Source organism: Phyllostomus hastatus, unplaced genomic scaffold (assembly GCF_019186645.2).
Source record: "Phyllostomus hastatus isolate PE091 unplaced genomic scaffold, TTU_PhHast_1.1 phas_scaffold_755, whole genome shotgun sequence".
NCBI lineage: Eukaryota > Metazoa > Chordata > Mammalia > Chiroptera > Phyllostomidae > Phyllostomus > Phyllostomus hastatus.
Window position 1 is genome coordinate 11,031,112 of NW_025334039.1, and position 26,277 is coordinate 11,057,388.

General features: G+C 41.4%; 2 protein-coding genes and 1 long non-coding RNA gene across 3 annotated transcripts in view; 2 read left to right on the forward strand and 1 right to left on the reverse strand.

Moving 5' to 3' along the window:
- Nucleotides 1–5,463, forward strand: part of CCDC38 (coiled-coil domain containing 38) — a 38,966-nt gene extending 33,503 nt beyond the window's left edge. Inside the window, exons 14-15 of the mRNA XM_045826363.1 lie at nt 2,024–2,117; nt 4,467–5,463. Coding sequence (XP_045682319.1) covers nt 2,024–2,117; nt 4,467–4,580 — 208 coding nt within the window. The 3' untranslated portion in view covers nt 4,581–5,463. The remainder of the gene's footprint in view (nt 1–2,023; nt 2,118–4,466) is intronic.
- Nucleotides 5,464–5,607: 144 nt separating this feature from the next.
- Nucleotides 5,608–12,013, reverse strand: SNRPF (small nuclear ribonucleoprotein polypeptide F). Its single transcript, XM_045826603.1, has 4 exons — nt 11,877–12,013; nt 9,889–10,014; nt 6,349–6,413; nt 5,608–5,739 (listed from the first exon to the last, which is right to left on the reverse strand). The coding sequence occupies exons 1-4, from the start codon at nt 11,877–11,879 to the stop codon at nt 5,673–5,675; spliced, it is 261 nt and encodes an 86-aa protein (XP_045682559.1). The 5' UTR covers nt 11,880–12,013; the 3' UTR covers nt 5,608–5,672.
- Nucleotides 12,014–12,152: 139 nt separating this feature from the next.
- LOC123810553 lies at nt 12,153–25,573 on the forward strand. The gene is made up of 3 exons (XR_006784276.1): nt 12,153–12,292; nt 16,636–16,730; nt 19,536–25,573. It is a non-coding gene; the product is annotated as an uncharacterized LOC123810553 (long non-coding RNA).
- Nucleotides 25,574–26,277: the final 704 nt, after the last annotated feature.

Sequence of the window (26,277 nt, forward strand, 5' to 3'; positions counted from 1 at the left end):
GTGCAGTGAATTACTTAATGAGTAGCTGTTTTTTTCTTGAATTCCACATTTAGCAAGCTCTCTCTTGCATGGCAAGGATGACCACACAGACACAGTGGGAGGAACCAAAGCCAGCCCTGCCCTCCTCAGAGAGCCATTATTGAGTGGACAGACATTCATCACACACTCTTACAAAATAAACGTGCCATTACCAATGTGAACACTGTGAAGAAAGGGAACCAGGTGACCAGAAAGTTCACCAGCTAACCTAGTTTGGGATGGGCAAGGGGTCCTTTCAGCCTGGAAAAGTGAGTTTTCGGGGTGAACATTTACTATTTATATGAACATTTTTGAAGAGCTATCATGTGGAAGAATGGCACTTGTGATGAAAAATTCCAAGGCCCGTAGATTAGAAGCCCTTCATTGCAGAACTGCAGGGAGACTCAATCTACGAAAGAAGTGTTTGAAGAGCCATGCAACGAGGGTTCTTCTCTGTGCGTAACTGCCAGCACTTCCACACGTCACATTTACACATCAATCCCTCAGTTCCTCAAGACAGTCTCATGAGGATTACGGTCCTGAAACATGCCCCACCCCCACAAACCCACATCCTTGCCTCGCTTGGGACCTTTCAGAAGAATGCACCAACCTACAAATAATCTCCACGCCAAGCTATATACTACCTTTGAGGCAATGAATATTATAAATACATGGTATCCCTAGTATAATATGGCACGTAGAGAATGCTAATAGGTGGGATAATGCTCATACTACAGCAATGTCGGGAGGCAGACTAGTACTATGGCTAGGAGTATGTGTGTGAGAGCTAACCTACCTGAGTTCAATCCAGGTTCCACCTTGACAATTTTTGTGACGTTAGACAAGCCAAATAATCTCTTATATTTCAGTTTATCTGTAAAATGGCAGTAATAATGGCAATAATGACCTGTAGTGCTGTTGTGAGGATTAAATTAAATGATCTACCTAGAAGCAATAAAGCATATTTGGCACATAGTAAGTACTCAAATATTAGCCACTAATATCAGATATGTTGTTATTGCTTACTGTATTACTGGTGTAGGGGGGGATATTGATTCCCCCATATAAAAATGAAGTCCAGAATATCTTAAGGTGATCCTGATGGAATTATATCAAATACAAAGCAAATTTTTAAAAATTATAAATGCAAGATGACTCCTTCCACAACATGACCTGTGATTAATTACACTAATAACAGATACTTTTTTGCAGTAGGAAATAAATTGTCATCCAAGGGTAATTACAACTTGTTTTCAGTAGTGACACATGAATCTAATTCCAATTGTTTACTGTTCTTATCAAGAGAATTTCAGTTGATGTTTCCCATGGTTTGGAGGCATCTAACATAATACCAATCTTGCATTAAAAATATTTGATAAATGTAACACTTAAAATTAAAGGCCCATAACATAGCTATCACCTAGTGGATGCCTGTTCCACACTGGGCACTGGAGCACAGACGGCCAAGGTCGTCTCATTTAATCCCACCCTCACAACAGCCCTAAAGGAAACAAGACAAACGGCACTGGTCGGTCTTAACTTGAGAGTCCCATCTGAAAAGATTCATGGGAAAATGTACTTTCGCGGTAACTTTTTGAACTATACACGTGATCTCTTCTGCATATGTCAGTAATAAAGGTTTACGGGGGCGGGGATAATGGGAAGTTAATTCAAGGGGCTGACAGACAGAGTAAGGTGAAGTGCTGACATGTGAGTGACGAGGAGGCTTTGCCGAGGTGCTGGTTTAGACCAAGACAGGGGAGTTTTACTTCTTCCACAAGGAGACGTGCAGTTTCTCCCCATTTCAACACAGTCGGGATGAGCTGCTGAGCTTTCGCCTGAACAGTCAAAAGCCAGACCTATGTGTGAAGATGAATTATTAATTTCATTTAACCTTAATGGAGACCTTATAATATTTTGGTAGTTCATTATCAACTATTAATAATGTTTAGGTCTTTTTTAACTTTGTGATTTATAGTTAGGAGAACATTTTCCCTCTCCACAGGCTGCGTGAAGAGAAAATGAAAGAAAAACAGAGACACCAGGAAGAAAGGCTACGAGCTGCTCTGGAAAGAGCAGTGGCGCAACCGAAGAAAAAGGTTTGTGCTTGTTATCAGCAGGTCCAGCTGCGTGTGAGCGCTTCTGTGGTATAAAAACCAATGATCTAATTCGTCTAATTTATCCAGGTTCAACTTCAGTGAAATCTTTCTGGCTCACAGCTTCAATTGGTCTCTCTCTGGTTCCTTGCTATCTTTAGAATAATTCAAATTATTGGCTAACACTTCTCCATTAGGCCTCCTTTTCAGTAAAAGAAACTTGTCCCCTCCTCTTTTTCTTTCACTCCAGGCTCACAAAATCAGAGAATTTTAAAGAATAATTTTTTGAATAGGTAGTACAAGCACATGTTTCAAAGTTCAAAAGATATGAAAGAGTCTTCAGTGAAGACTCTTAGTTCCCCTCCCTGGAGGCAACAGCTGCTAACAGTTTCATCTGAGTCCCCCTAGAAACATCCCATGTATTTGTACTTCCTCTTCTTACAAATGAGAGCTAGGAACCTTGCTTCTCTCACTTGACAATGGAGACAGTGAACCCAGAGAAAAATCACAAGGCTAATAGTTTAAGTTACGATGGTATACGCAGTGTCACTTCAGATTTAGAAGATGAATCGGGACCAGAAGCCAAGGTTCTTTATATTGCAGGATTACCTGTAAGAAGTTTGGAATCGGGCAGTCACTGTGCGCTTGTGGCCCAATCCACGCCTCTGCGCCGGGGGAGGGCCTTGTGTCTCCAGGACACTCTCCCTCCTCTAGGTTAGGGTCTGAAATATACTCCGGGAACCCAATTTCATGGTTTTCTACAAAGCTAGTGTGGACATTGGTTCTCATCATAGTCATAGCTAACCCGCAGTGAATGCTTATTGTGTACCTCACTGCCAGCCTGTTGAGGTACTTGAAAAAAGTTCCAAAGTATGGCAATTATGTCAAGAAGTAATGACTACCTTAAATTCTTTCGTGTAAATAAGCATCTCATCTGAAAAAGTGCCTGCACCTCTCTAGCTCAACTCTCCCCATGAACACCTGACTTGCCCTCTTCTTCCCAAGGGAGAGGAACCATCCACCACAGTCCACATGCACATACTCGTCGCTAAACCCACAACGTTGAAACAATTATTCTTAAACATCTCTCTCCTTCTGGACCATGAATGAGTTTTAGGACCTTTGTATCTCCAATGCCTGGCGCACAGTGGACACTCAACAAATGCTCATTGAATTAACAGACTAAAAATGACAATGGAAACTAAAACTCAAAATAAAATGGTGGTCTGATAAGTTGACAATGTATGAAAACCTGTGATAGTTCTTACCCAGCTGGGACACTTCATCACTGTAAATTTTCTTAGTTTTTTAATTTTTTATTGAATGTATTGGGGTGACACTGGTTAATAAAATTACATATAGGTTTCAGGTGCCCAGTTCCACAACACGTCACCTGTACACTGTCTTGTGTGTTCCACACCCCAAGTCGTCTCCTTCCATCAACACTTCAGACAGTGTTAATAACGACAGTTATCACACATCACTGACAGTGAACATAAACTCTGACTTCAGACAAGGAATTCAGGGATCACGGTCCCCTAAGGGCATTCTGTTGGCATACTCATGGGGAGTGGCACTACTGTTACTCGGTTCACTGAGGTTAGGAATGTCAAACATTCTGCAATGCCAGGGACAGTCTCACATAGAGATAAGGCCCCTGTTGGGACACAATGGAGATGTCCCACCAAATCTCACCTCCAGTAGAATATGTAACAATAGATTTTTCATCTATTTAATTGACACTCAGATGTAAAAGCGAAACAAAAAAGACTACAGGAAAAAGACTAAAAGACAAATATAATTAGTATGATATACTTGAGTATGTGCTCCGGAGAGAATGAATAGGTGTGAAACCAAAGATTTCCCTAAGCCTGTTCTGGTGGCAACACACAGGATTACTAGTGTTTAAGATAGTACATGGTTTTCTCGAGTTTTTATTCAAAACTGAACAGGATTTTTAAGCGCTGGTCAACTGGTACTCAGCAGAAGAAAGTGATTATCTTCTAACCAATGGAAGAAAAACTAGCTATGACACTGAGAAACGAGTTGTGGCCTCAAACATGGTTCTTTCTCACCATGTCTGAGACAACTTGACCTTAAACCGCCTCCTCCCCCGCCCACACTTCCCATAAAACCTGACTGCTTTGTCTTCTGCATACTATGGCGCTCCACTTGTTACCTAGTTTTGTCTACCACGTTGGACACCCATTAAATTATCAATCCCTTTGTTACTATTTACTATTTCAAACCGTATTATTCCTTGGAAAAAATCAAGTTAATTAGTATTTCCCTTATACTTCAACAGAAAAAGACTATGCTAAAGAACACTAAGCATTTTTTCTTTTGTTTCAGCTGGGAAGACGACTTGTCTATCGTTCAAAACCTCCATCTGGTAACAAACAAGAGCTGCTTTTAGTCCAGGCTACAAGAACAAGATCCATAGAGGACGAGTATTTCTTCACTTGAATAGGAGCAGTAAGACAGCAGCACGACGTTTAAGCACATTGTACAGATTTGGGTTCACAGTAATGGCAACGTTCTGCACCATACGCCGGCCTAACCAATTTGAGGGAGACATGCTGTTGTTCTAAAGGTTACAGGATTGGAAATGCAAGTTATTTTCTTTGGTTGAAGGCTTTTATTACCCATGGCCTAAGTATTATTCTAAACATTTTATATCTATACTTTGAGCTGTCCCAGTTGGGGATGATACACATCCAAAGTTACTTTATTGGTGTAACTATACGCTGAATGGCCACTAAATTGCAATAGTGGCATTCTCTGACAACACGAGACTTTAAATGGTCTTTTTCCCCAACCAGTCCACAGGAAAGTTCACAGTATACATTTTATCATTGTGGGATATGTGGAGTATACATTTTAATAATGTACAACTCCAAAACAGGTTAAGGGTTTTGAGGAATTTAAAATGTAAATGAAAGCCACTAGGTTATGTTCTCAGAACATAACTGTGAGAATGGTTTTTAATTCATGTTAAGAAATACTGTTCAGAAACTTAATTCTCTTAAGTGAACCGACTGTGTCTTCAGCCTTCATGGCAGTTCACAATTTGTTGTGCTCTACATTCATAATCAGTTTTTAGGTGATGTTTCATTTTAGCTGGTATATGTATATTATTAAGCTTACACGTAATTTGTCTACTAAAATAATATATATGTTAAGTTTAGGAAAATATTTAACTTTATACATGTCAAAAATGGCTCAAAACTAACTAAAAAAGTTGCTTTTAAAAGGTCTCAGTTAATATATAATTACAAGAAAAGGGCTGAAATCCACCTTCATAAACATTTATAAAGCATATAAATAACTTTCCTTTACAGACAAAAACAAGAGCATTGGGCTTACAAAAGAAAACCGATTGGGGCGAAGCTGGGTGGCTCTTAGGGCATTACTTTAGTGAATAATCTTCCAAATGTTTGAACATTTGAGTTTTGCATGTAAATATCTGAATATGAATAGTTCACAAGTCAAGTTGAAAAACAAGCATACATTTTATTACCTAGAAACAAATATAAAAAAAATTCCCAACAAAAGATGCTATTCTCTCATCTCCCCATCTTCTTCCTCTTCTTCAACACCCCTGATATAAAGGACATTATTACACCTGTAAATAGAAAAACAGTCCATTTTGTTGTTCCAACAGGACACCATGTATCTGATTCACGATTACTAGACTACATCCATTACAAAAATAGATTACTAAATTTACAGTATAGCATTTTTTTCTTCTCTTATTTAAAAAAATGTTTTTACCATTGATTTCTTAAAAAGCACAAGGCGCTTATTTTTTTTACCATGTGGTAGTTGTAAATGGTATCTTTATGACCTTTCAAAAGGAATAATGACTAAAATTTGGAAGTATGTAATTCTAGGAAATGAGCATTAACAAAAGTCCCTAACAGCAGCCAGATCCAACTAAAATTCAAAACCAAGCTCTTACAATTAAAACCACTAAAAAAAGCTAAAGTTAAGATCTAGGAAGTTTAATACTAATACAAGAAAAATCTTAAGGATGAATAGCTCCAAAATATTTAAATCTGTAATAAGTTTAGCAATTTCAAAGATTCCTGAAGTGTAGTTTTAGAATGTTAAGTTAAATTAATAGTGATTTTTAAGAAGTAATTCTGAAATTGAGGCACTAAACTAGTTCATTTACATGGGTATTTCTAATGCTAACAGTAACCCTTATGTATAATACTACTGGTTTTCTTACCTTATTAAAACTTCACCCAGGTGTCCAGACAATGCTCCATCTATGTATTCTTCTGTGTTTGCAAGCTTTAAATAAAAACAAAATATATTAATACAAAAGAAAAACAGTAAAACACACTCAATACTGGTGAGAGAACTTAACTGAGACCATTTTATACCTACAACTCATGTTTTTCTGTAATTAATATAAGTTTAGTTTTCTATTACTATTGTAGTACTTTTTAGTTTCATATAATTATTTGGTAAAGTTAACATTGATGGATATAGAGCTACTATATAATAAAGCTTGTTTCAACATAATTTTTAAAATCTCAGTTGTGTAGTATTTCTTTCTAACAGACATTAAAACAATGTGTCAAGGAAGGCAGTCTCTCAATTTATGAATAAGCTGATTAAAAAGTTTTCCAAAAATTCAGTTTTTTTTTAGAAGCAGACATTAACTTTCCTTGGAATAATTTTATATTGTAGTATCATATTGAGGAACCCAATGGGTGTACAAAGTTATAACTAAAATGCTTTTACATTAGTCACCAACCAAACCAAAGGACTGAATAAGAAATTTTTAGCCCTGAATGGTGTGGCTCAGTGGGTCAGGCATCGCCCCACAAACTGAAAGGTGGCTGGTTCAATTCCCAGTCAGGGCACAGGCCTGGGTTGCGGGCCAGGTCCCTGGTTGGGGGTGTCCAAGAGGCACCCCCTGATTGATGTTTCTCTGCTTCTTATTCCCTCCCTTCACCTCTCTCTAAAAATATGTACATAAATAAAGTTTTTTAAATTTTTTTTAAATCTATCTGCTAATAAACAGGGAACTACAAATTCTTAAAAGGAGGTTAAACAATTAAGAGTAACCTTACACACTTTCAGGTACTAAATAAATAAATCACAGGGACATGAGGTATAGGACAAGGAATACAGTCAGTATCATAATAACTGTACAGTGAGAGCTGCGTACTGAACGCACTGTGGATTTCACTGTAACATATACATAGAGAACACCGCTATGTTGTACACCTAAAACCAAGTAATTGTGTCAATTATACTTTAATTAAAAGCAGAACTCATTAAAAAAATTTGACCCAAAACCCCTTAGGAATTGGGATTTGAAATTCATTCATAAATATTTAAACTCAACATTTTCCTTACTGAATTGTGGCTGGTGGGTTACATACCTATTATGTGATAAACATTTGTTTATAAAGGGAATCTTTTAGAGACTTGAAGTTTGATGAAAGCTTTCATGTTTCAACTGTTAAGTGTGAGACATTTAAAAGTTTTAAAAAAGTAACCTTTATAGTTAGGGAACCACATTACTTCTAATTTTACATCAAAATGTTTAGCTTTCCTTCTACGTACAGGTAATAAACTCTAATTTTAATCTGTTAAAGATTATAATCTGTGCTACCAGAGACTCACAAAAGACATAAGAAAGAAAGGCGAGGGAAGTTTCCTTTGTTAGCTGGGCAAGTGGCAAAGTGGAAGAAAAATAGGGCGTAGAGAGGATGTGAGGTAAGGCATGTAAAACGTGTTAATGAATTAATGCTGCTACTGGATGTTATTCCCTCTCATATAGAAAACAAAAAGTAACCTCCTATACCAGACAGGTTTTGTCTGAAGTACACGTATTTGTTGAGGCAATTAGTTTTGTATGTTACAGCTCTTGGAGATAATGTATTCCTATCAGCGGATTTCTTTAAAAGTGATTGTTGGCAGATAGTCCTCACTATCACCTAACAGGCCCTCTTTGACCACGACTGCAACCTTTCTATCACCATTGCCCTAATTCATTCTGCTCTGGCCTTCTTGCTGTGCACTGAAGATACCAACCAAGTTCCTACCACAAATCCTTTGCTCTTGCTGTTCCCCTCAAAGTGGAACGTTCTCCCTCCACCTGCTCTCGCTTTTCAGCAACTGTTCAGCTGCTCGCTCAGTTCTGCTCTGTTTAAACTCCGTTCCCCTCTCTGGGGCTCTCCTGGGCTATCCCATCTCACATTGCACACTCTCATCACTCTGTTCCCTTTCCGCTTTCTTTTTCTCCATGGCCCCTCTCTTTACCCGATACCCCATCATACTGTGTTACCATCTCCCACCACCACAGCCAACTGCGTGAGGGCAGGGGCTTTGTTTTGCTCAGTGAGCACTGGCAGGGCCAGGCACACAATGAGTGAACAAATTCAAAGGCATCATCTGTGTGGTTCCTCGGGTACGTTTCAAACCTGGCAAGCTCACTAGGAAGTTACATTACTTTTAAAACCAAATATTCAATAGTAGCCTTTATTCATTTCTTCTACTGATACAATTCCTGTAACATAAAATTCACTTTTAAGTGTATACAAGTCAGTGTTTTTAAAATTGTACAGCCATCACCACTATCCAAGTCTGGAACATTTTCAGTATGTGGGATGTGTTCTTTCCAACTTTTCTATGGCCTTGGCAAATGGCTCCTGCTTAGGGAATTTCCCAGGTGAAAACCACGCTCCACAAAAATTTGGGGGACCTGAGCATCAGCTGTTCAGGTGGAAAACAGTATGGCAGTTCCTCAAGAAATGAACAATGACTGTATGATCCAGCAATTCCATTTCGGGACATGTACCCAAACACCTGGAAGCAGAGACTCTGGCAGATATTTGTGTAGCCACGTCTGCTGCATTATTCACAGTAGTCGAAAGATGGAAACAATTCCCATGTCTACCAACAGAAGAATGGATCAAAATAACATACAATGGGATATTATTTCAACCCTAAAAAGAAATTAAGTTCTGATACATGCTATACCATGTATGAGCTTTGAAAATTAAGTTAAATAAGCCAAAAGGATAAACTGTAGGATTCCATTTAGATAAAGTACCTAGAACAGAGAGACAGAAAGGTCAGTATTTTCCAGCAGCTGGAAGTGGGAGAAGTTACTTTTTAGTGGGTACAGAATTTCAGTTGGGAATGATAAAAAATCTCAAGAAATTGATAGGGGGGATGGCTGCACAACAATGTGAAAGTACTTAATGCCACTGAGTTGTACACTTGAAAATGGATGAAGTGGTAAATTTTATGTTATATAAAAAAATATATCACAATTAAAAAAAACTTGGCTGAAACATTTACATAAGTATACAGAAGTACAACAGACATGCAGTCATTTGATCGACTCACTATGCTGATATGTCTTTTCCCTCAAGAAATGCTTTTATGGAATTACTCTGATGTCGTACCTTTAGCATTCATTAAAAGACTTAAGAATTTCACTTGAAAAATTTCAGAGCTATGTGTTACTTGAAAGGTTTTTCTTTTTCTGCAAACTAGTGTGTTTCCCTTGTAACATTATGGACCAAAGGTCTGAGCTCTTCTTACTGTTAACGACTAGGAGTCAAATCTGTGGCCGTTGTTTGTTACGGCTGTACCAGCCTCCCTGAGCTTGACATTTTCCCTTAACTTCTGCTTTAACTGTCAATTTAAATAATTTCATCCTCATAAGTCACACTAAACCTTAGAGGACTAAGGTGAAGAAAAATAAACACAATTTAATAATTTTTATGCATCTTCAGCTTACCTGCATGTTCATATAGCCATCCACAGATACTAGGTAGCCTTTGTACTCCATTCCCCACTTAAGTTTCACCATTACTGGCTTTCCTGTTAATCCATTGAGGAAAGGTTTGGGATTGAGGGGCAAACTCTGCACAAAAAAACAAACAAAAAAACAACTCAAGTAATTTCTAGAGCTCCGCACCTACCACCTACTCTCTGCTACCAAATCACCAATATTTTATGGTATCCAAAGGAACCAAACTCTTGACTCGCTCTCACATAATTTTCACTTTTATTTGTTGAAGAGCATCAGAGAAAATTTAAATACCCAGTCAGCCAATTTCATCTTCAAACCATCAAAACTTATAAAAAGTATTCATTACTCCCTTAAGAAACACCGAATAGCTATTAAACATCACTCACGGTTGCAGGTTATAAAGAAACAAATGGAAGGGCAGTGGAAAAAAAATGCAGGCGACAGTCCCAGTCCTCAAGAAGCTCACAGTGGAGGAGGAAGTGCAGAACACACACAAGTAGACAATTCTATTGCAACGTAGAAAATGGCCCTCTTTTGGTGTAAGGGTACCAAACCAACCCAGCATTAAGAGAAAAGGAAAGTTGCCTGAAGTAAGTAATGGTTCCATTTTAAGGAAGAGAGGTATTTCCAGGAGGGAAAACAGCTCTCCTAGGCAGAGACTGCACATGTAACAGGGGGAAGAAGGGAACAACAAGGTGTATCAGGGACACACAAATTCAGGGCTGTCTGGGTCCCAAACATGAGGCTACAGAATGAAGAGGGGCAGATCACACCTGGCCGTCTTGCTTGAATTCTAGGAGCTAGAACCGGGACTTACCTGACTTAGCAGTGCCCTAACAGATGAGCTAATCACTTAGTTTGTTTATTCAGCAAAACAGTAGTATCCCCTGTAAATATATACTTTTTTTCCTTCCTTCATCTGCTCACCCATCAGCTCAAAGAACCTTAGCTAATAAATACCCTTTTAAGATAAACATATTCAGAGTCATCTCAAAGGCCACGAAAATTACGGCAATAACCTCCAAATGAAGTGTCCAGTTTTCACTCTTGTATTTCTCCAACTTACTGTCCACATGACCACAGTTACTTTTATCATGTCATATCCCTGCTTAAAATGCTTCAGTGGCTTCAAACTGCAGGTGGAGTTGAATGCTGACCTCCTAATGAGGCCCAAAGAGATCTTGCCGGACCCTATCTCATAACCACAGTTCTTGCAAAAGGCTGTGGCTTTCCGTTCATTCCTCCCAGTGGTCCAGCCTTAGGGCCAAAGCCCACGTTCCCTGAGCCTGGTACACTCTTCTTTCTGTTCTTTAAGGGGCGGTATTTCCTTTCATTTAGGTCAGGTTACACCCCTCCCCTTCCAAGGATGCCACCTCTGACCACTATTCTAATGTACCCTCGCGCCCTCTCACAGCATCCCGTTTGCTTCCTTCTTAGCACTTAATATTATTTGCAACTATATATTTCTATTTTTATTTGATTAATGTCTGTCTCCCACGCCTGATGGAATTAACCTAGCCCAGGGTCCGCATCCATTCTTTTCACCTCATATTCCTACCGCCTAGCACAGTAACTGGTAAGTAGCATGGGCTCAATAAAGATTTGCTAAAAGAACAAATCAACGCTCCAAAGCCTGGGCGCTACAGTCCCAGTATCGTGGAATGAATGCACACTTTCATTTCAAAGTGGGACGTGAAAAACCTCTTTGTCTTTACCCCGTGGCCCCAGCCAGCAAGAACACCTCAGGCACAGACTCAAATCCAAGCAGAAGGGGAATGCGACAGGGGCTCTCCCGGGGAGCCGAGGGCAGGGGAAGGAGCGCGGGATTTAGATCCCCTAGGTAGGCAGGAAAGGGCTGCAACAGCGTGCGCAGCGCCTCCGTCTCGCGCGGATGAATGGGAAACACGCGAACCAGCCAGCAGGCTCCGCGGCGCTGTTCACGCGCTCTCCCTCGCTTCCCGGAGGTTCCTTACCATCGCGACGACGAGCAAATGCTGCAGGTTACTCGCCGCCGACCCAGCTCCCGTCTGTCTTTAGTGACTGGAGCACTTCGACGACAGCCCAAATTGCGGAGCTTTTAGAGAAATGGCCGCCAAAAAGCAGCGTGACCCTTCACCTCCGACTACAGCTCTTACGCTTCTGTGATTGGACGCAAAGAGATGCGTGCTGATTGGAGGAGGTGGACAGGGTCTCCTGGCAACCAGAGACGCTGTGGTTCTCCGTTTCTTTTCAAAGACTCCGAGGCCTAACTGCTGCCTTCTGCCGCTGGAGTCCGTAGGGTCCTTGGAAGGCTGAGAAGGTAGTAAGGCCAGCAGGGTTTCTGGTGGGCTCAACCGCCTGCCTCGAAGGTTCGGCTTAGAGATGCAGTGTACCCGGGACACTGTAGAGCGTACGTGATTTCTCGACAACTAGGCTAATGGGGTTTTCCTTTGTTCTTTTACACCTGGAGAACGAGTTCAGGACTCATGGATTTCTTCTTGACTTTCCCACAGATTCTGTGATTTGGGGGCTCCTTCTGCCTGACTGTTCTGTATTCTGTACTGTTCATTTCGATGCACTTTAAAGGATGTGGGAGAAGCAAGACTAGACTACAGGAAGAGAAACGCACCAAATAAAATCAAGTGCAGAATGCATTTCATAGGAGGTCAAATTGAGTCTAGAATGTGGTGTGGTGGGCTCCCCTGTCCATCTGTTTCTTTTGCATTGCCCGCAGAGACCCAGTACAGTCTTCTTATATGTATTTATAATTAAGCAGGTGGGGGATGTTGACACTGTCCTGGACTAATCCTTGACAGAGTAATAGTATTGGTCGGAATCGCACTTGTTTTCCCCCAGTACAGGCTTTCAGCTCGCTCAGATCTGAAATGCTAAACGTAGCTCTTTGAGAAGACCCACTCTGAGTAGTACAGCTTTCGGTTTTGTTATTGCAACCCTAAGGAGATGAATTTGGAATTTAGGTTGAAATTTCGTGTATTAAATCGTTGTGGAGAAGAGGGTAAGACTTTGGAGGCAGCCTGAATTCAGAACTTCCGTCCATCGAGTGGGATGGTGTTGGGCAGTTTCTTAACCTCCTGAGGCCTTTGTTTCCTCAACTGTACATGGCTTTTAAAAAGTATTCCACGGCATTGTAAGGAGTAAATAATTAATGTGGAGAACGCTGATAAAATGCTGTAATTTTTAGTATAGTTTATGCCAAACAGTTGGAATTATTTACCACAAAGTTCAGTGGGGTTTTTTCCCCTTAGTTCCAGGATTTCTAATGGATATTTAGCTTTTGTGCAGACCGCGACCGTTCCTACTATGTGCCAAGCTCCTTCACAGTTCTTATAATGGGAATCTGACCACACAGACAGGTTTAGTAGTTATGGCCCCATTTTTGAGATGAGAAACAGGTTTAGCAGGTAACTTGTGCAGGGCCGCACAACTGGGTTACACCTGAAAACTCTTTGCTTTTTCTAGTTCAAATAGCTAACTTTTAAAAGCTCAATATATACTTTAGAACTCTTCTTTATTAATTTTATTGGGGTGGCATTGGTTAATAAAATTATACAGGCTTCAAGTGTACATTTCTACGATCATCCGTATATTGTACTGTGTGTTCAGCACCCAAAGCCAATTCTCCTCCCATCACCGTTCATTCCCCCTTCACTGTCGTCCACCTCTCTCCATCTCTCTTTCCCTCTGGTAATCACCATATTGTTGTATTTATGAGCTTGTTTTCTCCTCCTCCTCCTTTTTTACTCTAAATTCCTTCACCTTTTTCACCAACCCCCAACCCCCCCACCTCCAACAGGTGTCAGTCTGTTCTCTGTATCTATAAGTCTGTTTCCATTGTGTTAATTTATTTTGTTCATTAAATTCCACATATAAATGAAATCACATGATGTTTGTAGAAGATGTTTTATATATATTTTAGAAGATTTATTTTAGCTATTATCTCAGTGAAAGGAAACAAAATATTTCTGTAATCTATATAAAAATAATTATATTTAAAATTGGTTTTTCTCCTCATGTTAAATATTAATTTTAGGTGGACCCTAAAGCAAATTAAGTCTTGAACATCACTGGAAGAAAAAATGACAAAACTGAAGCTACCCTACTTCAGGCACATCCTGAGGAGGCACGGTTCTGTGGGAAATACAATAATGCCAGATTTTAAGCCGTTCAGTTTTCCATGTATGTCAAGAATGCTAGGCAGTAAAATATAATTATTTCAAAACTGCACGCTGTAAAATGAGATTTCGCAGTGATGTTAACACTCATGTCCTGATTCTCAGAGTACAATAGAGCAATTATAAATGTAATAAATTAAGAAGGGAAACTAAAACAGGATCTATTTCTGTCTGGTTATTTATAACAGTGAAAAAGATAAAATTTATCAGCAGAAAATATTTTTATTCATAGTATAATTCATCCATTTATAATTATTTAGACTCAATAAAAATTTTCTTTTCCCTACAGGTGCATATTCTGTTTGGGAAAAAGTCTAGATCTTGGATCTAAATAATAATAAAAAGAAGCAGCAGCAGCAGCAGCAGCAGCACTGTGGCTGTCATTTATTGAGCACTTATGTGGCAGTGCTTTACATAAAGTATCTCATTTAATTCTTACAGCAGTTTTGTGAAGTAGGTATTATTAGCTCGAATTGCTAGGTAACTTGTTCAAAGTCCCGTAAGAAATAAGCTTTCAAGCCAGGTTTGTCTTTCTCTGAACTTTGTTCCTGTAGCTCTTTTTTAATTTTATTTTATTTTCATTGTTGATGCAGTACAATTTTCTATCTTTTACTGCCATCCCAGCCCACTCACCCAGTCCTCCCCTCTTCCCTCCCATTTCCACCCGCCTCTAGTTTTTTACCCATGTGTTCTTTATATTTGTTCCTATAAACCCTTCCCCTTTTCCCCTGAAATTCCCCTGAAATTCAGGGGATTTTCCCCTGTCCCCTCTGAACACTGTCAGTCTGTTCTCTATTTCAGTGTCTTTGGTTATATTTTGCCTTTAGCTCTTCCAATCCAAACTGAAAGAACCTCAGGGAAAACAAAGCATCTTAATTCTTAATTCCACACAGAGTTCATAGCCTCAGTGAGACAGTGAAATTCCTATACTGCAGACTGAGTGTGAACTATATAACTGTCAACTTAATTACCCATACACATGACCTTCTGTATAGTATTGGATTCATCTGCCAGTCTCTGAATCGGGTTTTGGTGAGTGGTCAAAATTAAGATCACTCAGATCAGAATGTCTGCCATGCTTTATTTCATTCTTTGTCTATAAGCAGAGGACACAACAGACAGCTGAGAGTTTAAATTACAGGAAGACTTTCTTAGTTTCTTACAAACCCGCTTCCTCTTTTGAGCAGTCGCCTCATAGGCTTACGTAAATAGACATTTTCCCATGGCTCCCTGCTGATTCTGAATGAACAGATGCTCAGCCACCTGCTGGCTGGCAAATATATTGCTTATCCTCATCTTTACATTTTACTGACAGCCTTCATAATAACTTGCTTGGAAGACAAATAGCATGGAGGAATCTGACAGCCTATTAAGGAAGAATACAGTAGATTGCTGCTAAACACTCTACCATTTTAAAGTTTTTGTCATGATGGAAGAAGGAAAGGATGATATTCAGGACTATTGCCTTCTATCAAAAGCAGCATACTGTCCATTTGCATTGTTTTTAGAGAGGATTTAATGAAGTCAACATATAGATTATGCATAGTGTTTTGCCTTTGCACATGCTGTTCCCTTTGCATGGAATGCCTTTCTCTTCCTTCTCTGCCTGCCTTTCCAGAGCCAGCCCAAACAATGCATTCACTCTAAGTCCTTCCCAGACTCCCATGGTATCACTCCTTTCTCTGGGCTCTAGCAATACTTTTTTTCTGCCTCTGACATAGCAATTAACATGTTGCAGTATAGCCTATATAATTATGTGTCCATCTTGACTTAACTAGAACATTCTTGAACACAGGGACCATAGTGTGCTAATTCATCTTTGCATCCCCTGTACCCAGAACAGCACCTAGCACAGAGTAGGTGCTGGTTACTGACTGTTAAATGACTTCCCTGCCACAGTATGAGAATTTTCTTGTTGGGGTCCAGACCTACTTAGAGTATGGTTACTGAAATCATAGCAACTATTGAGAAGTGCCATCTCTGCTAATTCCTTCCCATGCAGGCTCTCCAGTTTCCCCATTCTGTAACATGGGTTGTAATGATACCGATCTCACAGAAATGAGTTTCTGCAAATCTTCTCAGTTCTTTTTCATGATTCTAGATCTATTCTGGTTTTCTGCTGTTTACTTTTGAGTCAATTAATGTAATTTATATTTTCCTAAGAATCATTCATATCTAGTTTTAATTTTCATTAAGTAATAAATATTCTATTTGTTGATTTTTCTCTATACATCTGGTTATACCACATCGCTAATTTGTGTGTGTATATACACACATACACACTCACACACACACACAAAACATACTCTCTTGTCTTTCTCTTCCTTCTTCTAGGGAGAAATATGTTAAAAAATTTTTAAATTGAATTTTTATTGTATTTTTTCCCATCACCATCTAGTCTCCTTATACCCTCTTCTTCCCCATTTAATAGTGGCTCTCTCTGGGTGGTATGATTATGGGTTATTTTAATATTTTTCTGTTTTATCCTAGATGTCCAGAAATCTATGCATATATTACTTACATGTCCACAAAAATACTTAAAGATGTCTTTATTTCCCAGTAAGGAAACTGAGGCCAGGAACATTCCAAAGGCAGATCGTGGCCTTAGACTGGAACCAGGAGCCCGGTGCTGGCTCTGCTACTTTCCGCAGTAAGGTAAGCACTGGGAACACCGCCACGATTTCTCCAGTTCTCATCTGATAATAATAAACCGAGCCACCAGGCCTTCTCACTTCCTCTTGCTCTCATATAAAGGGGAAGATTGTTAGAGCTGGGTAAAAGATCACTAAGAATTAATCTTTGAGGCCTAACTCACCTTGTGTGGTAAATTGAATTTTTTTTAGTGACTCAGCCGTTGATGATGAAAGATACTGTATAGCAAAATGATGATGGACAACTTTGTTAATATGTGAGGATAATATATTTGGCAATGAGTGAAACATTTGAACATGTAATTGGAAAGTGGATGCTATCTATTTGATGTTTTAAAATTTCTTATGAGCCTATAGTATGATTTTTAAAGGAAACGACTTTTTTAAAGGCTCCTTGTGGTTTTCCAACTCACAACAAATTACAAAGGAGAGACATGCAGTCCAGTTTGATTCAACAAGTATTTTTGGATTACTCACTTGGAATCTTTTACTAGACCACGAATAGGGATGCTTTAATTATCTCGTTAAGGACATACACTGCTTTCAAATAGACTTTCTACAATTAGATTTTAACTGTTAGACAACTGCTTCACTGCCCAATAAATCACTTGAGGGCAGGCAAGTCGCCTTAATTCATCTTTAAACTCTTAAGGACATGTTTGGTGCTGACCACATAGTAAATGCAACAACAATCGTGTCCCTTTCAACTAGGTTATATGCTTTAAGAAAGCAAAACATTTTCCTTATTTAACTGTTCTCAGGCTGTCGTTACCAAACCTTAGATCACTGGCTCAACAGAGGAGTTTAGCAGACTTTTAAATTAATAGCCATACTAGTAGATGACATTTTTCAACGTGCCAAACATGGTGCTATCCCTTAAATCATTCCACTGATCCTCACAATAGCTCTGTGCGACACTAGTAATATCTCCATTTTACTGAGGTTTGGAGAGATCATATATCTTATGCAAGGTCACATGGCTTTAACATGGTCTGGCCATAATTTGACCTAGGTCCATCTGATTCTAGAGGTGGATCTCTTCACTATGTTGGTCATCGAACTCGATAAATGTTTGGTGGTTAAATAAATGACTGAAGTTTCATTGCAGAAATTTGTATTTATTTCATCACTTTTTTTAAAAAAGAAAAAGATTTCTGATTTTATTAACACCTTCCTGTAAGAAAGAGTAACTATAAGTGCCTATAAGATTTATTTTACTATGTTTCAAAGATGTATCATTGTTTTTGTACCAATTATGTGTCAATTATAATTACAGATATTATTTATGTATAAGTTTATATGTCAATTATAATTGTAGACCCCACTGATTCTTCCAGTTTTAGAGAGATTACAATTTAGAATAGGTAATATACAAGGTCTGACCAGAAAAAGTCCAGCCATTGTTAATATAATGAGAATGGTTTATGTGACATCTATGTAACCTGGCAGCCAAGCAGAGTGGACTGGAACACACATGCATGAACAATGATGACTTCACTGTACTAGTCAGTGGGGGCGGTAGATGCCATTGAGTGAGCATGTGTACTGTGTGGCCGTCACATGCAAAATGACTGAGCAAATAAAGCAATGAATCTACATCAAATTTTATGTTAAGCTTGAATGTTCCTCTGTGGAAACAATCCAGATGATTCAGAAGGCTTTCAGGGACAATGTGATGAATGCAGTGCAAATAAAAGTGTGGCACAAATACTTCAAAGATGGTCAAGAATCCATTGAAAGTGACTCATTTTCTGGAAGGCTTGCAACAAGCAGAACACTTGAGAATGTTGAGCGTGTATGGGCTGCAATCAACAAAAATCAGCAACTGACAGGGTGAGAACTAGAAGCTAATCTGAGGATTCCCAAAACTAGTGTGTCTGAGATTTTGATGCAGGATCTTGGCATGAAACATGTCGTGGCAAAATTCATTCTTCAGCTTCTGCTACCAGAGCAGAAAGAACATTGTTTTGCAGATGTTAATGATTTAATTTGAACCCCTAGCAATGAACCAGATTTCCTTAAGTGGTTCATAACCAGAGATGAATCGTGGGTCTATGGCTGTGATCCTGAAACAAAGGCCCAGTCATTTTGATGAAAGTCACCTGGTTCTCCATACCCGAAGGAGTGGCGAAATTCCAGCAAGATGAAGACCATGTTAACTGTGTTTTTTGATTGGGAAGGTGTTGTCCATCATGAGTACACCCCTCCAGGCCAAAATATTAATAAGGAGTACTACCTCAATGTTCTTCATCGGTTGAGAGATGCAATATAATGAAAATGGCTGCAGCTGTGGGCAACTGGTGATTGGCAGCTTCATCAGAACAATGCACCTGCTCATGCATCGCGTCTCATTCAGAGTTTTTTTGCGAACTATCAAATCACCCAGGTAATTCAACACCCCTACAGCCCAGACTTGGTGCCCTGAGACTTCTGGCTTTTCCCAAAACTAAAATCACCATTGAAAGGGAAGAGATTTCAAAACATCCTTGAGATTCAGGAAAATACAACAGGGCAGCTGAAGGAGATTCCAATAAAGGATTTTGCAGAGTGTTTTGAACAAGTGGAAGAGATGCTGGGAGAACTGTGTGAGGTCTCAAGAACTGTGCTCCTTTGAAGGGGACTGAGGCGTCACTGTCCTTTGTACAATGTTCCTTGTACAAGAAAACATTCTTCAATAAATGTCTCTACTTTTCATAGTACATGGCTGGATACTTTCTAGACAGACCTTGTATATATTTAATTCAAATTTTATTTTTTACTTACTGTTTAAAAAATTTTTTTTACTGTATTTTTTTCCTTTACCGTTTAGCTGGACCCAACTCCTGAACTGTGGCAGGTATGGCTGGTCGAAGTGGCAGTACCACTGAAAGGGGGCATCTGTCTGGACTGGAATGGCCCGGTCTGCAAGGGCACCCAGCTGAGATGTGCAGCATACGTTCGTTGAAGCAGGAGCTGGCAGCCTCCTGAGCTCCTGCTAAAGCTGTGAAATGATAAATGATAAACCAAGTGCCTGCATTTCTGGTGGTTCCCCAACAGACAAAACAGAGCCAGTTTTCCAGAGAAGCCTCAGCTCGGGACACAACTCAGGGTGGCCTCCTGATGGACAGTCCAGCACATGGATGATATGAGGTCTGCCTATGCTTCTGGCCAGCATCTGAGGGTTCTTCCTGTGTATCTGACACGGAGTCATCCCGATAAGATCACGTGCAACTCCTACCCCATCCCACCATGATCTCCCCCAACTTCTAACCCTTTGGCCCTGACTCCTGGGTCTGTATGTCGTCGGGTCCAGTTCCATTGAGGTCAGCACTGCGCTGTATCTTAGCCACAGGAATCTTCCTCTTCCTGTAGTGCCTTGGAGGCTTCGAGAGCGGTATCATTTTCTGGAAAGTCAAGGGACCTGCCTCCCCAGACACAGCACTGTCAACAATGATGTCTTGCTTGTGGTTGCTCTTGGTGGCTTGCCCAGCCTACCCCTCACCACTGGTGACAGGGCTGGGATCTTCACTGTTCCATCTGGCCAGGTGTTGGAGTTGGGAGAAGAGAAAATATCACCTCTGTGCCTGTAATTCCCGTGGCCCAGCACAGACAGAACACAGCCAGAGCCTTCCAGGGATGCCGCAGCTAACGTTCCACCCCAGGACACTCTCCCCACAGACAGTCCAGCAGATTTGGTGGTCTGAGGCCTGTCTTTGCTCCTGCCCAGCTTCTGTGGGTGCCCCCTGTGTGTCTGGCACTTACTCTTGCTGATAAGCTTGCCAGCAAGTCCCCCACCCATCCTACCACCACCTCCCCCAACGTCTAACCCTTTGGCCCTGACTCCTGGGTCTGTATGTCGTCGGGTCCAGTTCCATTAAGGTCGGCACCTTGCTCTATCTTGGCGTCAGGAATCTTCCTCTTCCTACGGCACCTCAGAGGCTTCGAGGGTGGTGTCATTTTGGGGGCAGGCAAGGGACCTGCTTCCCCAGGCACCTCTGTTAATTTGTAGACTTCTTCTTGTTCTCAGAGTCTTGGCTGACCTGCCCCTCACTGCTGGTGATGGGCCGGGATCTTCACTGATCAGCTGTTCCATCTGGCCAGGTGCTGGAGTTGGGAGAGGAGAAAACACCTCCCACATGCCTGTATTTCTAATGGCCCAGCACAGACAGAACACAGCCAGAGCCTTCCAGGGACGCCGCAGCTAACGTCCCACCCCAGGACGCCCTTTCCGTGGAGAGTTCAGCAGATGGCTGGTTTGAGGCAGGTCTTGCTTTTTGGTAGCCTTTCTTGGTGTTCAGTGTATGTCTGACATCGACTTCCCCACAAGTCCCCTCCTGCTCACTCCCATCCCACCCCCACTCTCCCACCTGCTCACCCTCCGTGTCTGCCTCCTCAGGCTTCAGGTCATCTGGCCTGGTTTGCTTAACGTGGGCACCACGTTCCAGGTTGGAGACAGAAATTGTTAGGTTTGTGTTGGGCTTGGGCATCTTTGGGGTAAGTGGCCTTCTCCGTTTTTTTCTGTGGGCCTTCTTCCCTAGACCCCTGGTTGGCCAAAATCGCTTCAAGCCCGCTCTGGTCCTCGGCGGGGTGGCGCATCTTCACATTGCTGTTGGAAACAGGGCAAGGTTCTCTGTCAACCAGCTGTTCCTCCTGGGCTTGTGCCTGAGTTGCGAGAGGAGAAAAGATCTCTTACGCGCCTCGTGCCTGCTTTTCCATGTGCTCCCGACCAGCCACTGCGGCTGCTCCCTGTGTTTCGCATGAACCCTTGCCACAAGCTTTCTTTCATCTTCACTGCCAGTCCCCCACCATCCCACCACCACCTCCCCCAATGCCTCACCCTTTGGCCCTGACTCCTGGGTCTGTATGTCATTGGGTCCAGTTCCATTAAGATCAGCACTGTGCTCTATCTTGGCCTCAGGAATCTTCCTCTTCCTACGGCACCTCAGAGGCTTTGAGGGTGGTGTCATTTTTTGGGCAGGTAAGGGACCTGCTTCCCCAGACACCTCACTGTTAATTTGTAGACTTCTTCCTGTTCTCAGTGGCTTGGCCCACCTGCCTGCCTACCTCCCATGCCTACCTCCCCCACCTCCTCACCCTTGGACTCCATCTTTTTGGCTTCCAGGTTATCTGGCCCTGTTTGTTTAATGTGGGCAACTTGTTCCATGTTGGTTTTGGAAATCCTCTTTCCGTGGAGTCTGGGCAGCCTCCGTCCATGAAAGGGTCCTGGTTCCCCAGAGTCCTGGGTGGTGACAGGGATTTCAGGGTTTCCGTGGGTCTTGTTGTTGTGGAGCTCCTGGCCCGCACTGGCGGAGACGTGCCCTGGTTCTTCCTCGACCACCTGTTGGTCCTCTGTAACCACGGTTGAAGTCTGCAGTGACAGCGCCGGGTTGCCGCTTCCGAGGCCTCAAGCCCTGCTTGGACCTAGTCGCTGCTGCTTCTTCCCACTGCACTTTCCGCTTCAGCTCAGGCCCAGCCCTGTGTTTGCACGCACCTCCACCAGGAAAGTTAGATTCACCTCCAGGGCTCGGGATAAACCTCGGGCAGAGGACCCCATCCATACTCCACATCCACCCCGCCTGGCTTGACCTGGTGTGTGAGCATGAGCAGCCGCTCACCAGTGTTCTCATCAGCTCCTGCTTGGGGCAGGCCTACCCACGTGAACCCCCTTAAACACACACGCTCACACAAGTAAGTGTCTTAGGGCCACTCAGGTGTGATCTGAGTGGTGGCCTGGCCCGAACAAAACCACCCTGGTCCTCCCTCAGTTACCTTTCTGTTGCGCTGTGAAAAGGGCCATAGGCCTCTGGGATGAGCCTTGGACCAACGGTGTCCTTTCTTCTCACTGCCTCTTTTAAGGCCATGGCCTCAGGACGTCCCCACACAGCAGCAGAACATCCTTACTGTTGAAACGTCTAACCAAGTGACCAGGGTAGGGGCAGCTTTAGAAAGTGCCTTCCTGGTTATCAGGGTTCCAAGTTCTGTTGGGCTCTATTGTCAGAAAGTGAGGTCACTCTGTGGGTGCTTTACCCCAAGCATCTCCTCAGATGAGCAGTGACTTCACTTCCTGATAACCAGTGGACCTTACCACACTGATCATTGACATCCTAATACTGCCCCTATCAGGCTCACTTGGCTAGAGACATTTGCATCACAGGATGTCTTCTTGTCTGCCCATCTCCCAAGGCTGCTGGACGAGCAGCAGCTGGTCCACGAAGACCCTGGCCTGGTCTCCACCACCGAGGGGCAGGTGTGCCACGCCACCAAGGGCCAGAGCAGGCCAGAAGCGACTGTGGCCACCTGAGTTGTAATTAAGCTATATATACAGTTTTGTGTCTTGCTCTTCTTGCTAACTAGTCATGTAACTATTTTTTAAGGGATATATTTAACTGTGTTTTATGAGGGATCCTGTTAACTGTGTGTTTAACAGGAAGTGAGTGAAGTCACAGACATTACCAGACAGTACCCCGGCTGCCTGCAGCGGGAAAGAGACTGAAAGCGTAGTACTCTCAGGAAGCTAGTTATGCATCATGAAAGGAGGGGGGAGCTGATGTAAATCCAACGTGCTTCCCAGGGAAACTCCCTAGATAACATTTAGAAAAGCAGTTTCATGTGTTGCTTCAAATTTGCTTTGTATAAACAAGCTACAAGAGAGAAAAAGGCGCCCCCTATATATACAAAAAAGAAGCAGAGGAAACAACTTAGGGGGAAGTCCTTTGAGTTGACTGGGAGGCTTTCAGAGGTGCTGAACCTGTATTTTATTTTCAAAGACTATCTTTTAGTTCAAGGACTTTTGTCTCAGGAGGTCTCCAGTCCTAAAAACAGCTGTCCCATCGGGTTATTGACACTAGAAGCTTGCAAGAAGAACGCGCCCCAGTGAGGCCCCTTCCCATGCACTGACTCCCCACTATGTCAGGTAGCTTCACAGAAGGAAGATGTTTAATTAGTCACTGTAGCCTTTACTTCTCATTCTAACCTTCAAGATGAGTGCGTTTTCCATATCTCTCTGCAACTGGAAGATATATGTTCATTAATATTTTCTTGATCTCGCGCTCTTTCCTCCTCTGCCTCACCAGTTAGTCTTTGCACAAATAAGCCTGCTAACTGTATTCAGGTAGCAAATGAACAGAGTTCATTCTTGTCAGATGAGGCCCAGGGGCCCAGTGGATCTATTTGGAATGTGTTAGGCTATTTGTTAACTAAGGTGAGCTATGGTGAATTTTTGGAAGCAAACAAACAAAAAAAAGGAGTTTTTTGCTCTAAGACTGGGAAATGAGTTTTGAAGTTAAGTTTACGAACGGTTAAGATGTGGGATTTTTTATTTTGTTGTATTCAATCCTGATGGCTAAGAAAGAATGAAGATGTTAACAAATGCTAATTTTGGACAAAAGGTGTAAGAATGATTATTTTCTGTATTCTTATGCATTTAAAACAATTTCCCCTGGGAAAAGAAGCCCAAATTTCTCCTTTTTGAAAATGTCAGAAGCAATTTGCCTAAAATATGACTTTATCGCATTAGTACAGCGGTTCTCAACCCTGGCTGCTCATCAGAGAACATTGTTTTTTTAAATCCCATGCTTGAAACCAAATACAGAGATTCAAATTTAATTGTTTTGAGTTGGGACCTGGGCATTGTTATTGTTTAAAAGTGTTTCATGCGATTCTAATTTGCAATCAGGTGTGAAAGTCAGAGGGGTAACTAACTAATGTGCTGCCTTATCTACGTGTCTTCCCGATCTCTCAGTAACCTCCTTGGGAAGGAAACGGACTCCGATACTTCACTTTATTCCTTATGTAACATTTGATTGTATTTGTTGTTTGATTGAAGGTAAAAAGGAAGATAAGAAGGAAAACACATGATCTGTAATCTGAACTTTACAATTTAATGATGAACTTGTGACCAGAGACTGAGTTGGTTTATTTTTGAGTCTCAATGCCACACAGCTATATTATTGTCAACCTTAAACTAAATCACAATGCCTGTCTTTGCTGCAGTGACTAGAAACTTTACATCCGTGACCAGAATAATAACAGAATGTGTTCCAAGGCCCTTGTCAGTCTGGTCAATGAATGCGTGTTTGGCTAAATGCCAAGGGGATCTGCTGCCCTCTGGAGGGTATTGTGTTATCACAGATGAAAACAGCATTGTCTGTGTGTATTTCCAGAGCATGCGAGAAGTTATGAAACAAAAAGGTTTCATGGTCAAATTACTTGGAAAATGCTACATTTTCTCTGTGTAAGGAAGTTACAATGCAAATTAGCAAAATAAAGACTAAGGAATTTTATAAGAAAGAAATTTGGTTTCCAAACTAATTGTACCATTTTCTCTCCCACCTAAATCCGATTAATAGTATTTGGGAGACTAATATTGTACAAATAATATTTTATATTAATAATACATAAATAACATTCTGGATTTGGAGGAGAGAAAGGAGAAAAATTTAATGAAAGATTTCTTAAGCAGGCTAGAAAAAGGGAAAGATTTATAAAGTAGATGCATTAAAACAAAAAGATCCCATGTCTGTGCAGTGACATTTTGACTGGAGATTTATAACTGGCTGTGGCGGAGTGATGTGCCACACAAGAATATTCATGTTTATCTTTCTTCTTACTTTTTATCCTAATGAAACATTTGAGATGTTTGTGCTGCTGCATGGCAAACGGAATTGTGACCTGTACTTGTTAACATGAAGCTGATTTCATGTACTGTCAGATGTGTTGGGAATCATATCAGACCAAAAGTGTGCAGATGTCAGGAGGCCAGGCATAAGGGCATTCCACCCAGTGGCCCAGTGAGTGCAGCCATAGACCACTTTTGTGCAATTTACAGCCGTGTTTTCCTCAGGCTAGGAAGTAGCACATTAAGTAGAAATAAATATTTTCAGTCAAGAGGCTTTTGTGTCATTCTTTCATGTCATTAATTCTGTGATCCTTGCCAATTAAATATAATTCTCGTATGTAAAAGGAAGACAGAGCTACTGTGTGTGAAAATGCTCCACACAGCTTCTGACGTATAGTAGGTGCTCGACAATAGAAATTCAGTGTAAAGATGACTGTTGAGCACAGAGATGACAACAGACTAAAGAATCATGGGGTCAGCCTGGGAAGAAGCTGAAACTGGAAGTAGAGACTAAAGAGACACAGCCAGCCCATCTCAACTTGCCAGGACTGTCTCAGTTTTAGCACGCAAAGTCCTACATATGATGTTGAGGAAACTCCTCAATCCTGAGCAAACTGGGATGGTTGGTCACCCCAACTCAGAACCCAGAGTATCCCAGGAAAAAAGCTAGTGGTCAGAACACACACACAGAGGCCGGGAACATTAGGACGAGTGCTCCTGAGACTGGTATTTCTCAGGCAGATGGCAAACCAGTCTCAGAGCATGGGTTGGCATAAGCCCACAATTGGAGGTCAGTAAACACTCAACTGAGGGAATCTCAAGGTGCTATGCAAGAGACATTTTACAACTAATTTCTTGAGTGGCCATGGTGATAAGACTGAAGTAAACAATGAGGAAGGGATAGTCTCTTCAATGAATAATGCGAGGGCAGTTATTTACCATGGGAACAGATAAA

What these genes read in the sequence shown, in the direction of transcription:
- SNRPF (XM_045826603.1), bottom strand. An exon ending in ATGGCTATATGAACATGCAG is followed by an intron (nt 6,414 to 9,888) that starts GTAAGCTGAAGA and finishes TTTTATTTAAAG; the next exon opens with CTTGCAAACACAGAAGAATA. An exon ending in CTGGGTGAAGTTTTAATAAG is followed by an intron (nt 5,740 to 6,348) that starts GTAAGAAAACCA and finishes TTCTATTTACAG; the next exon opens with GTGTAATAATGTCCTTTATA.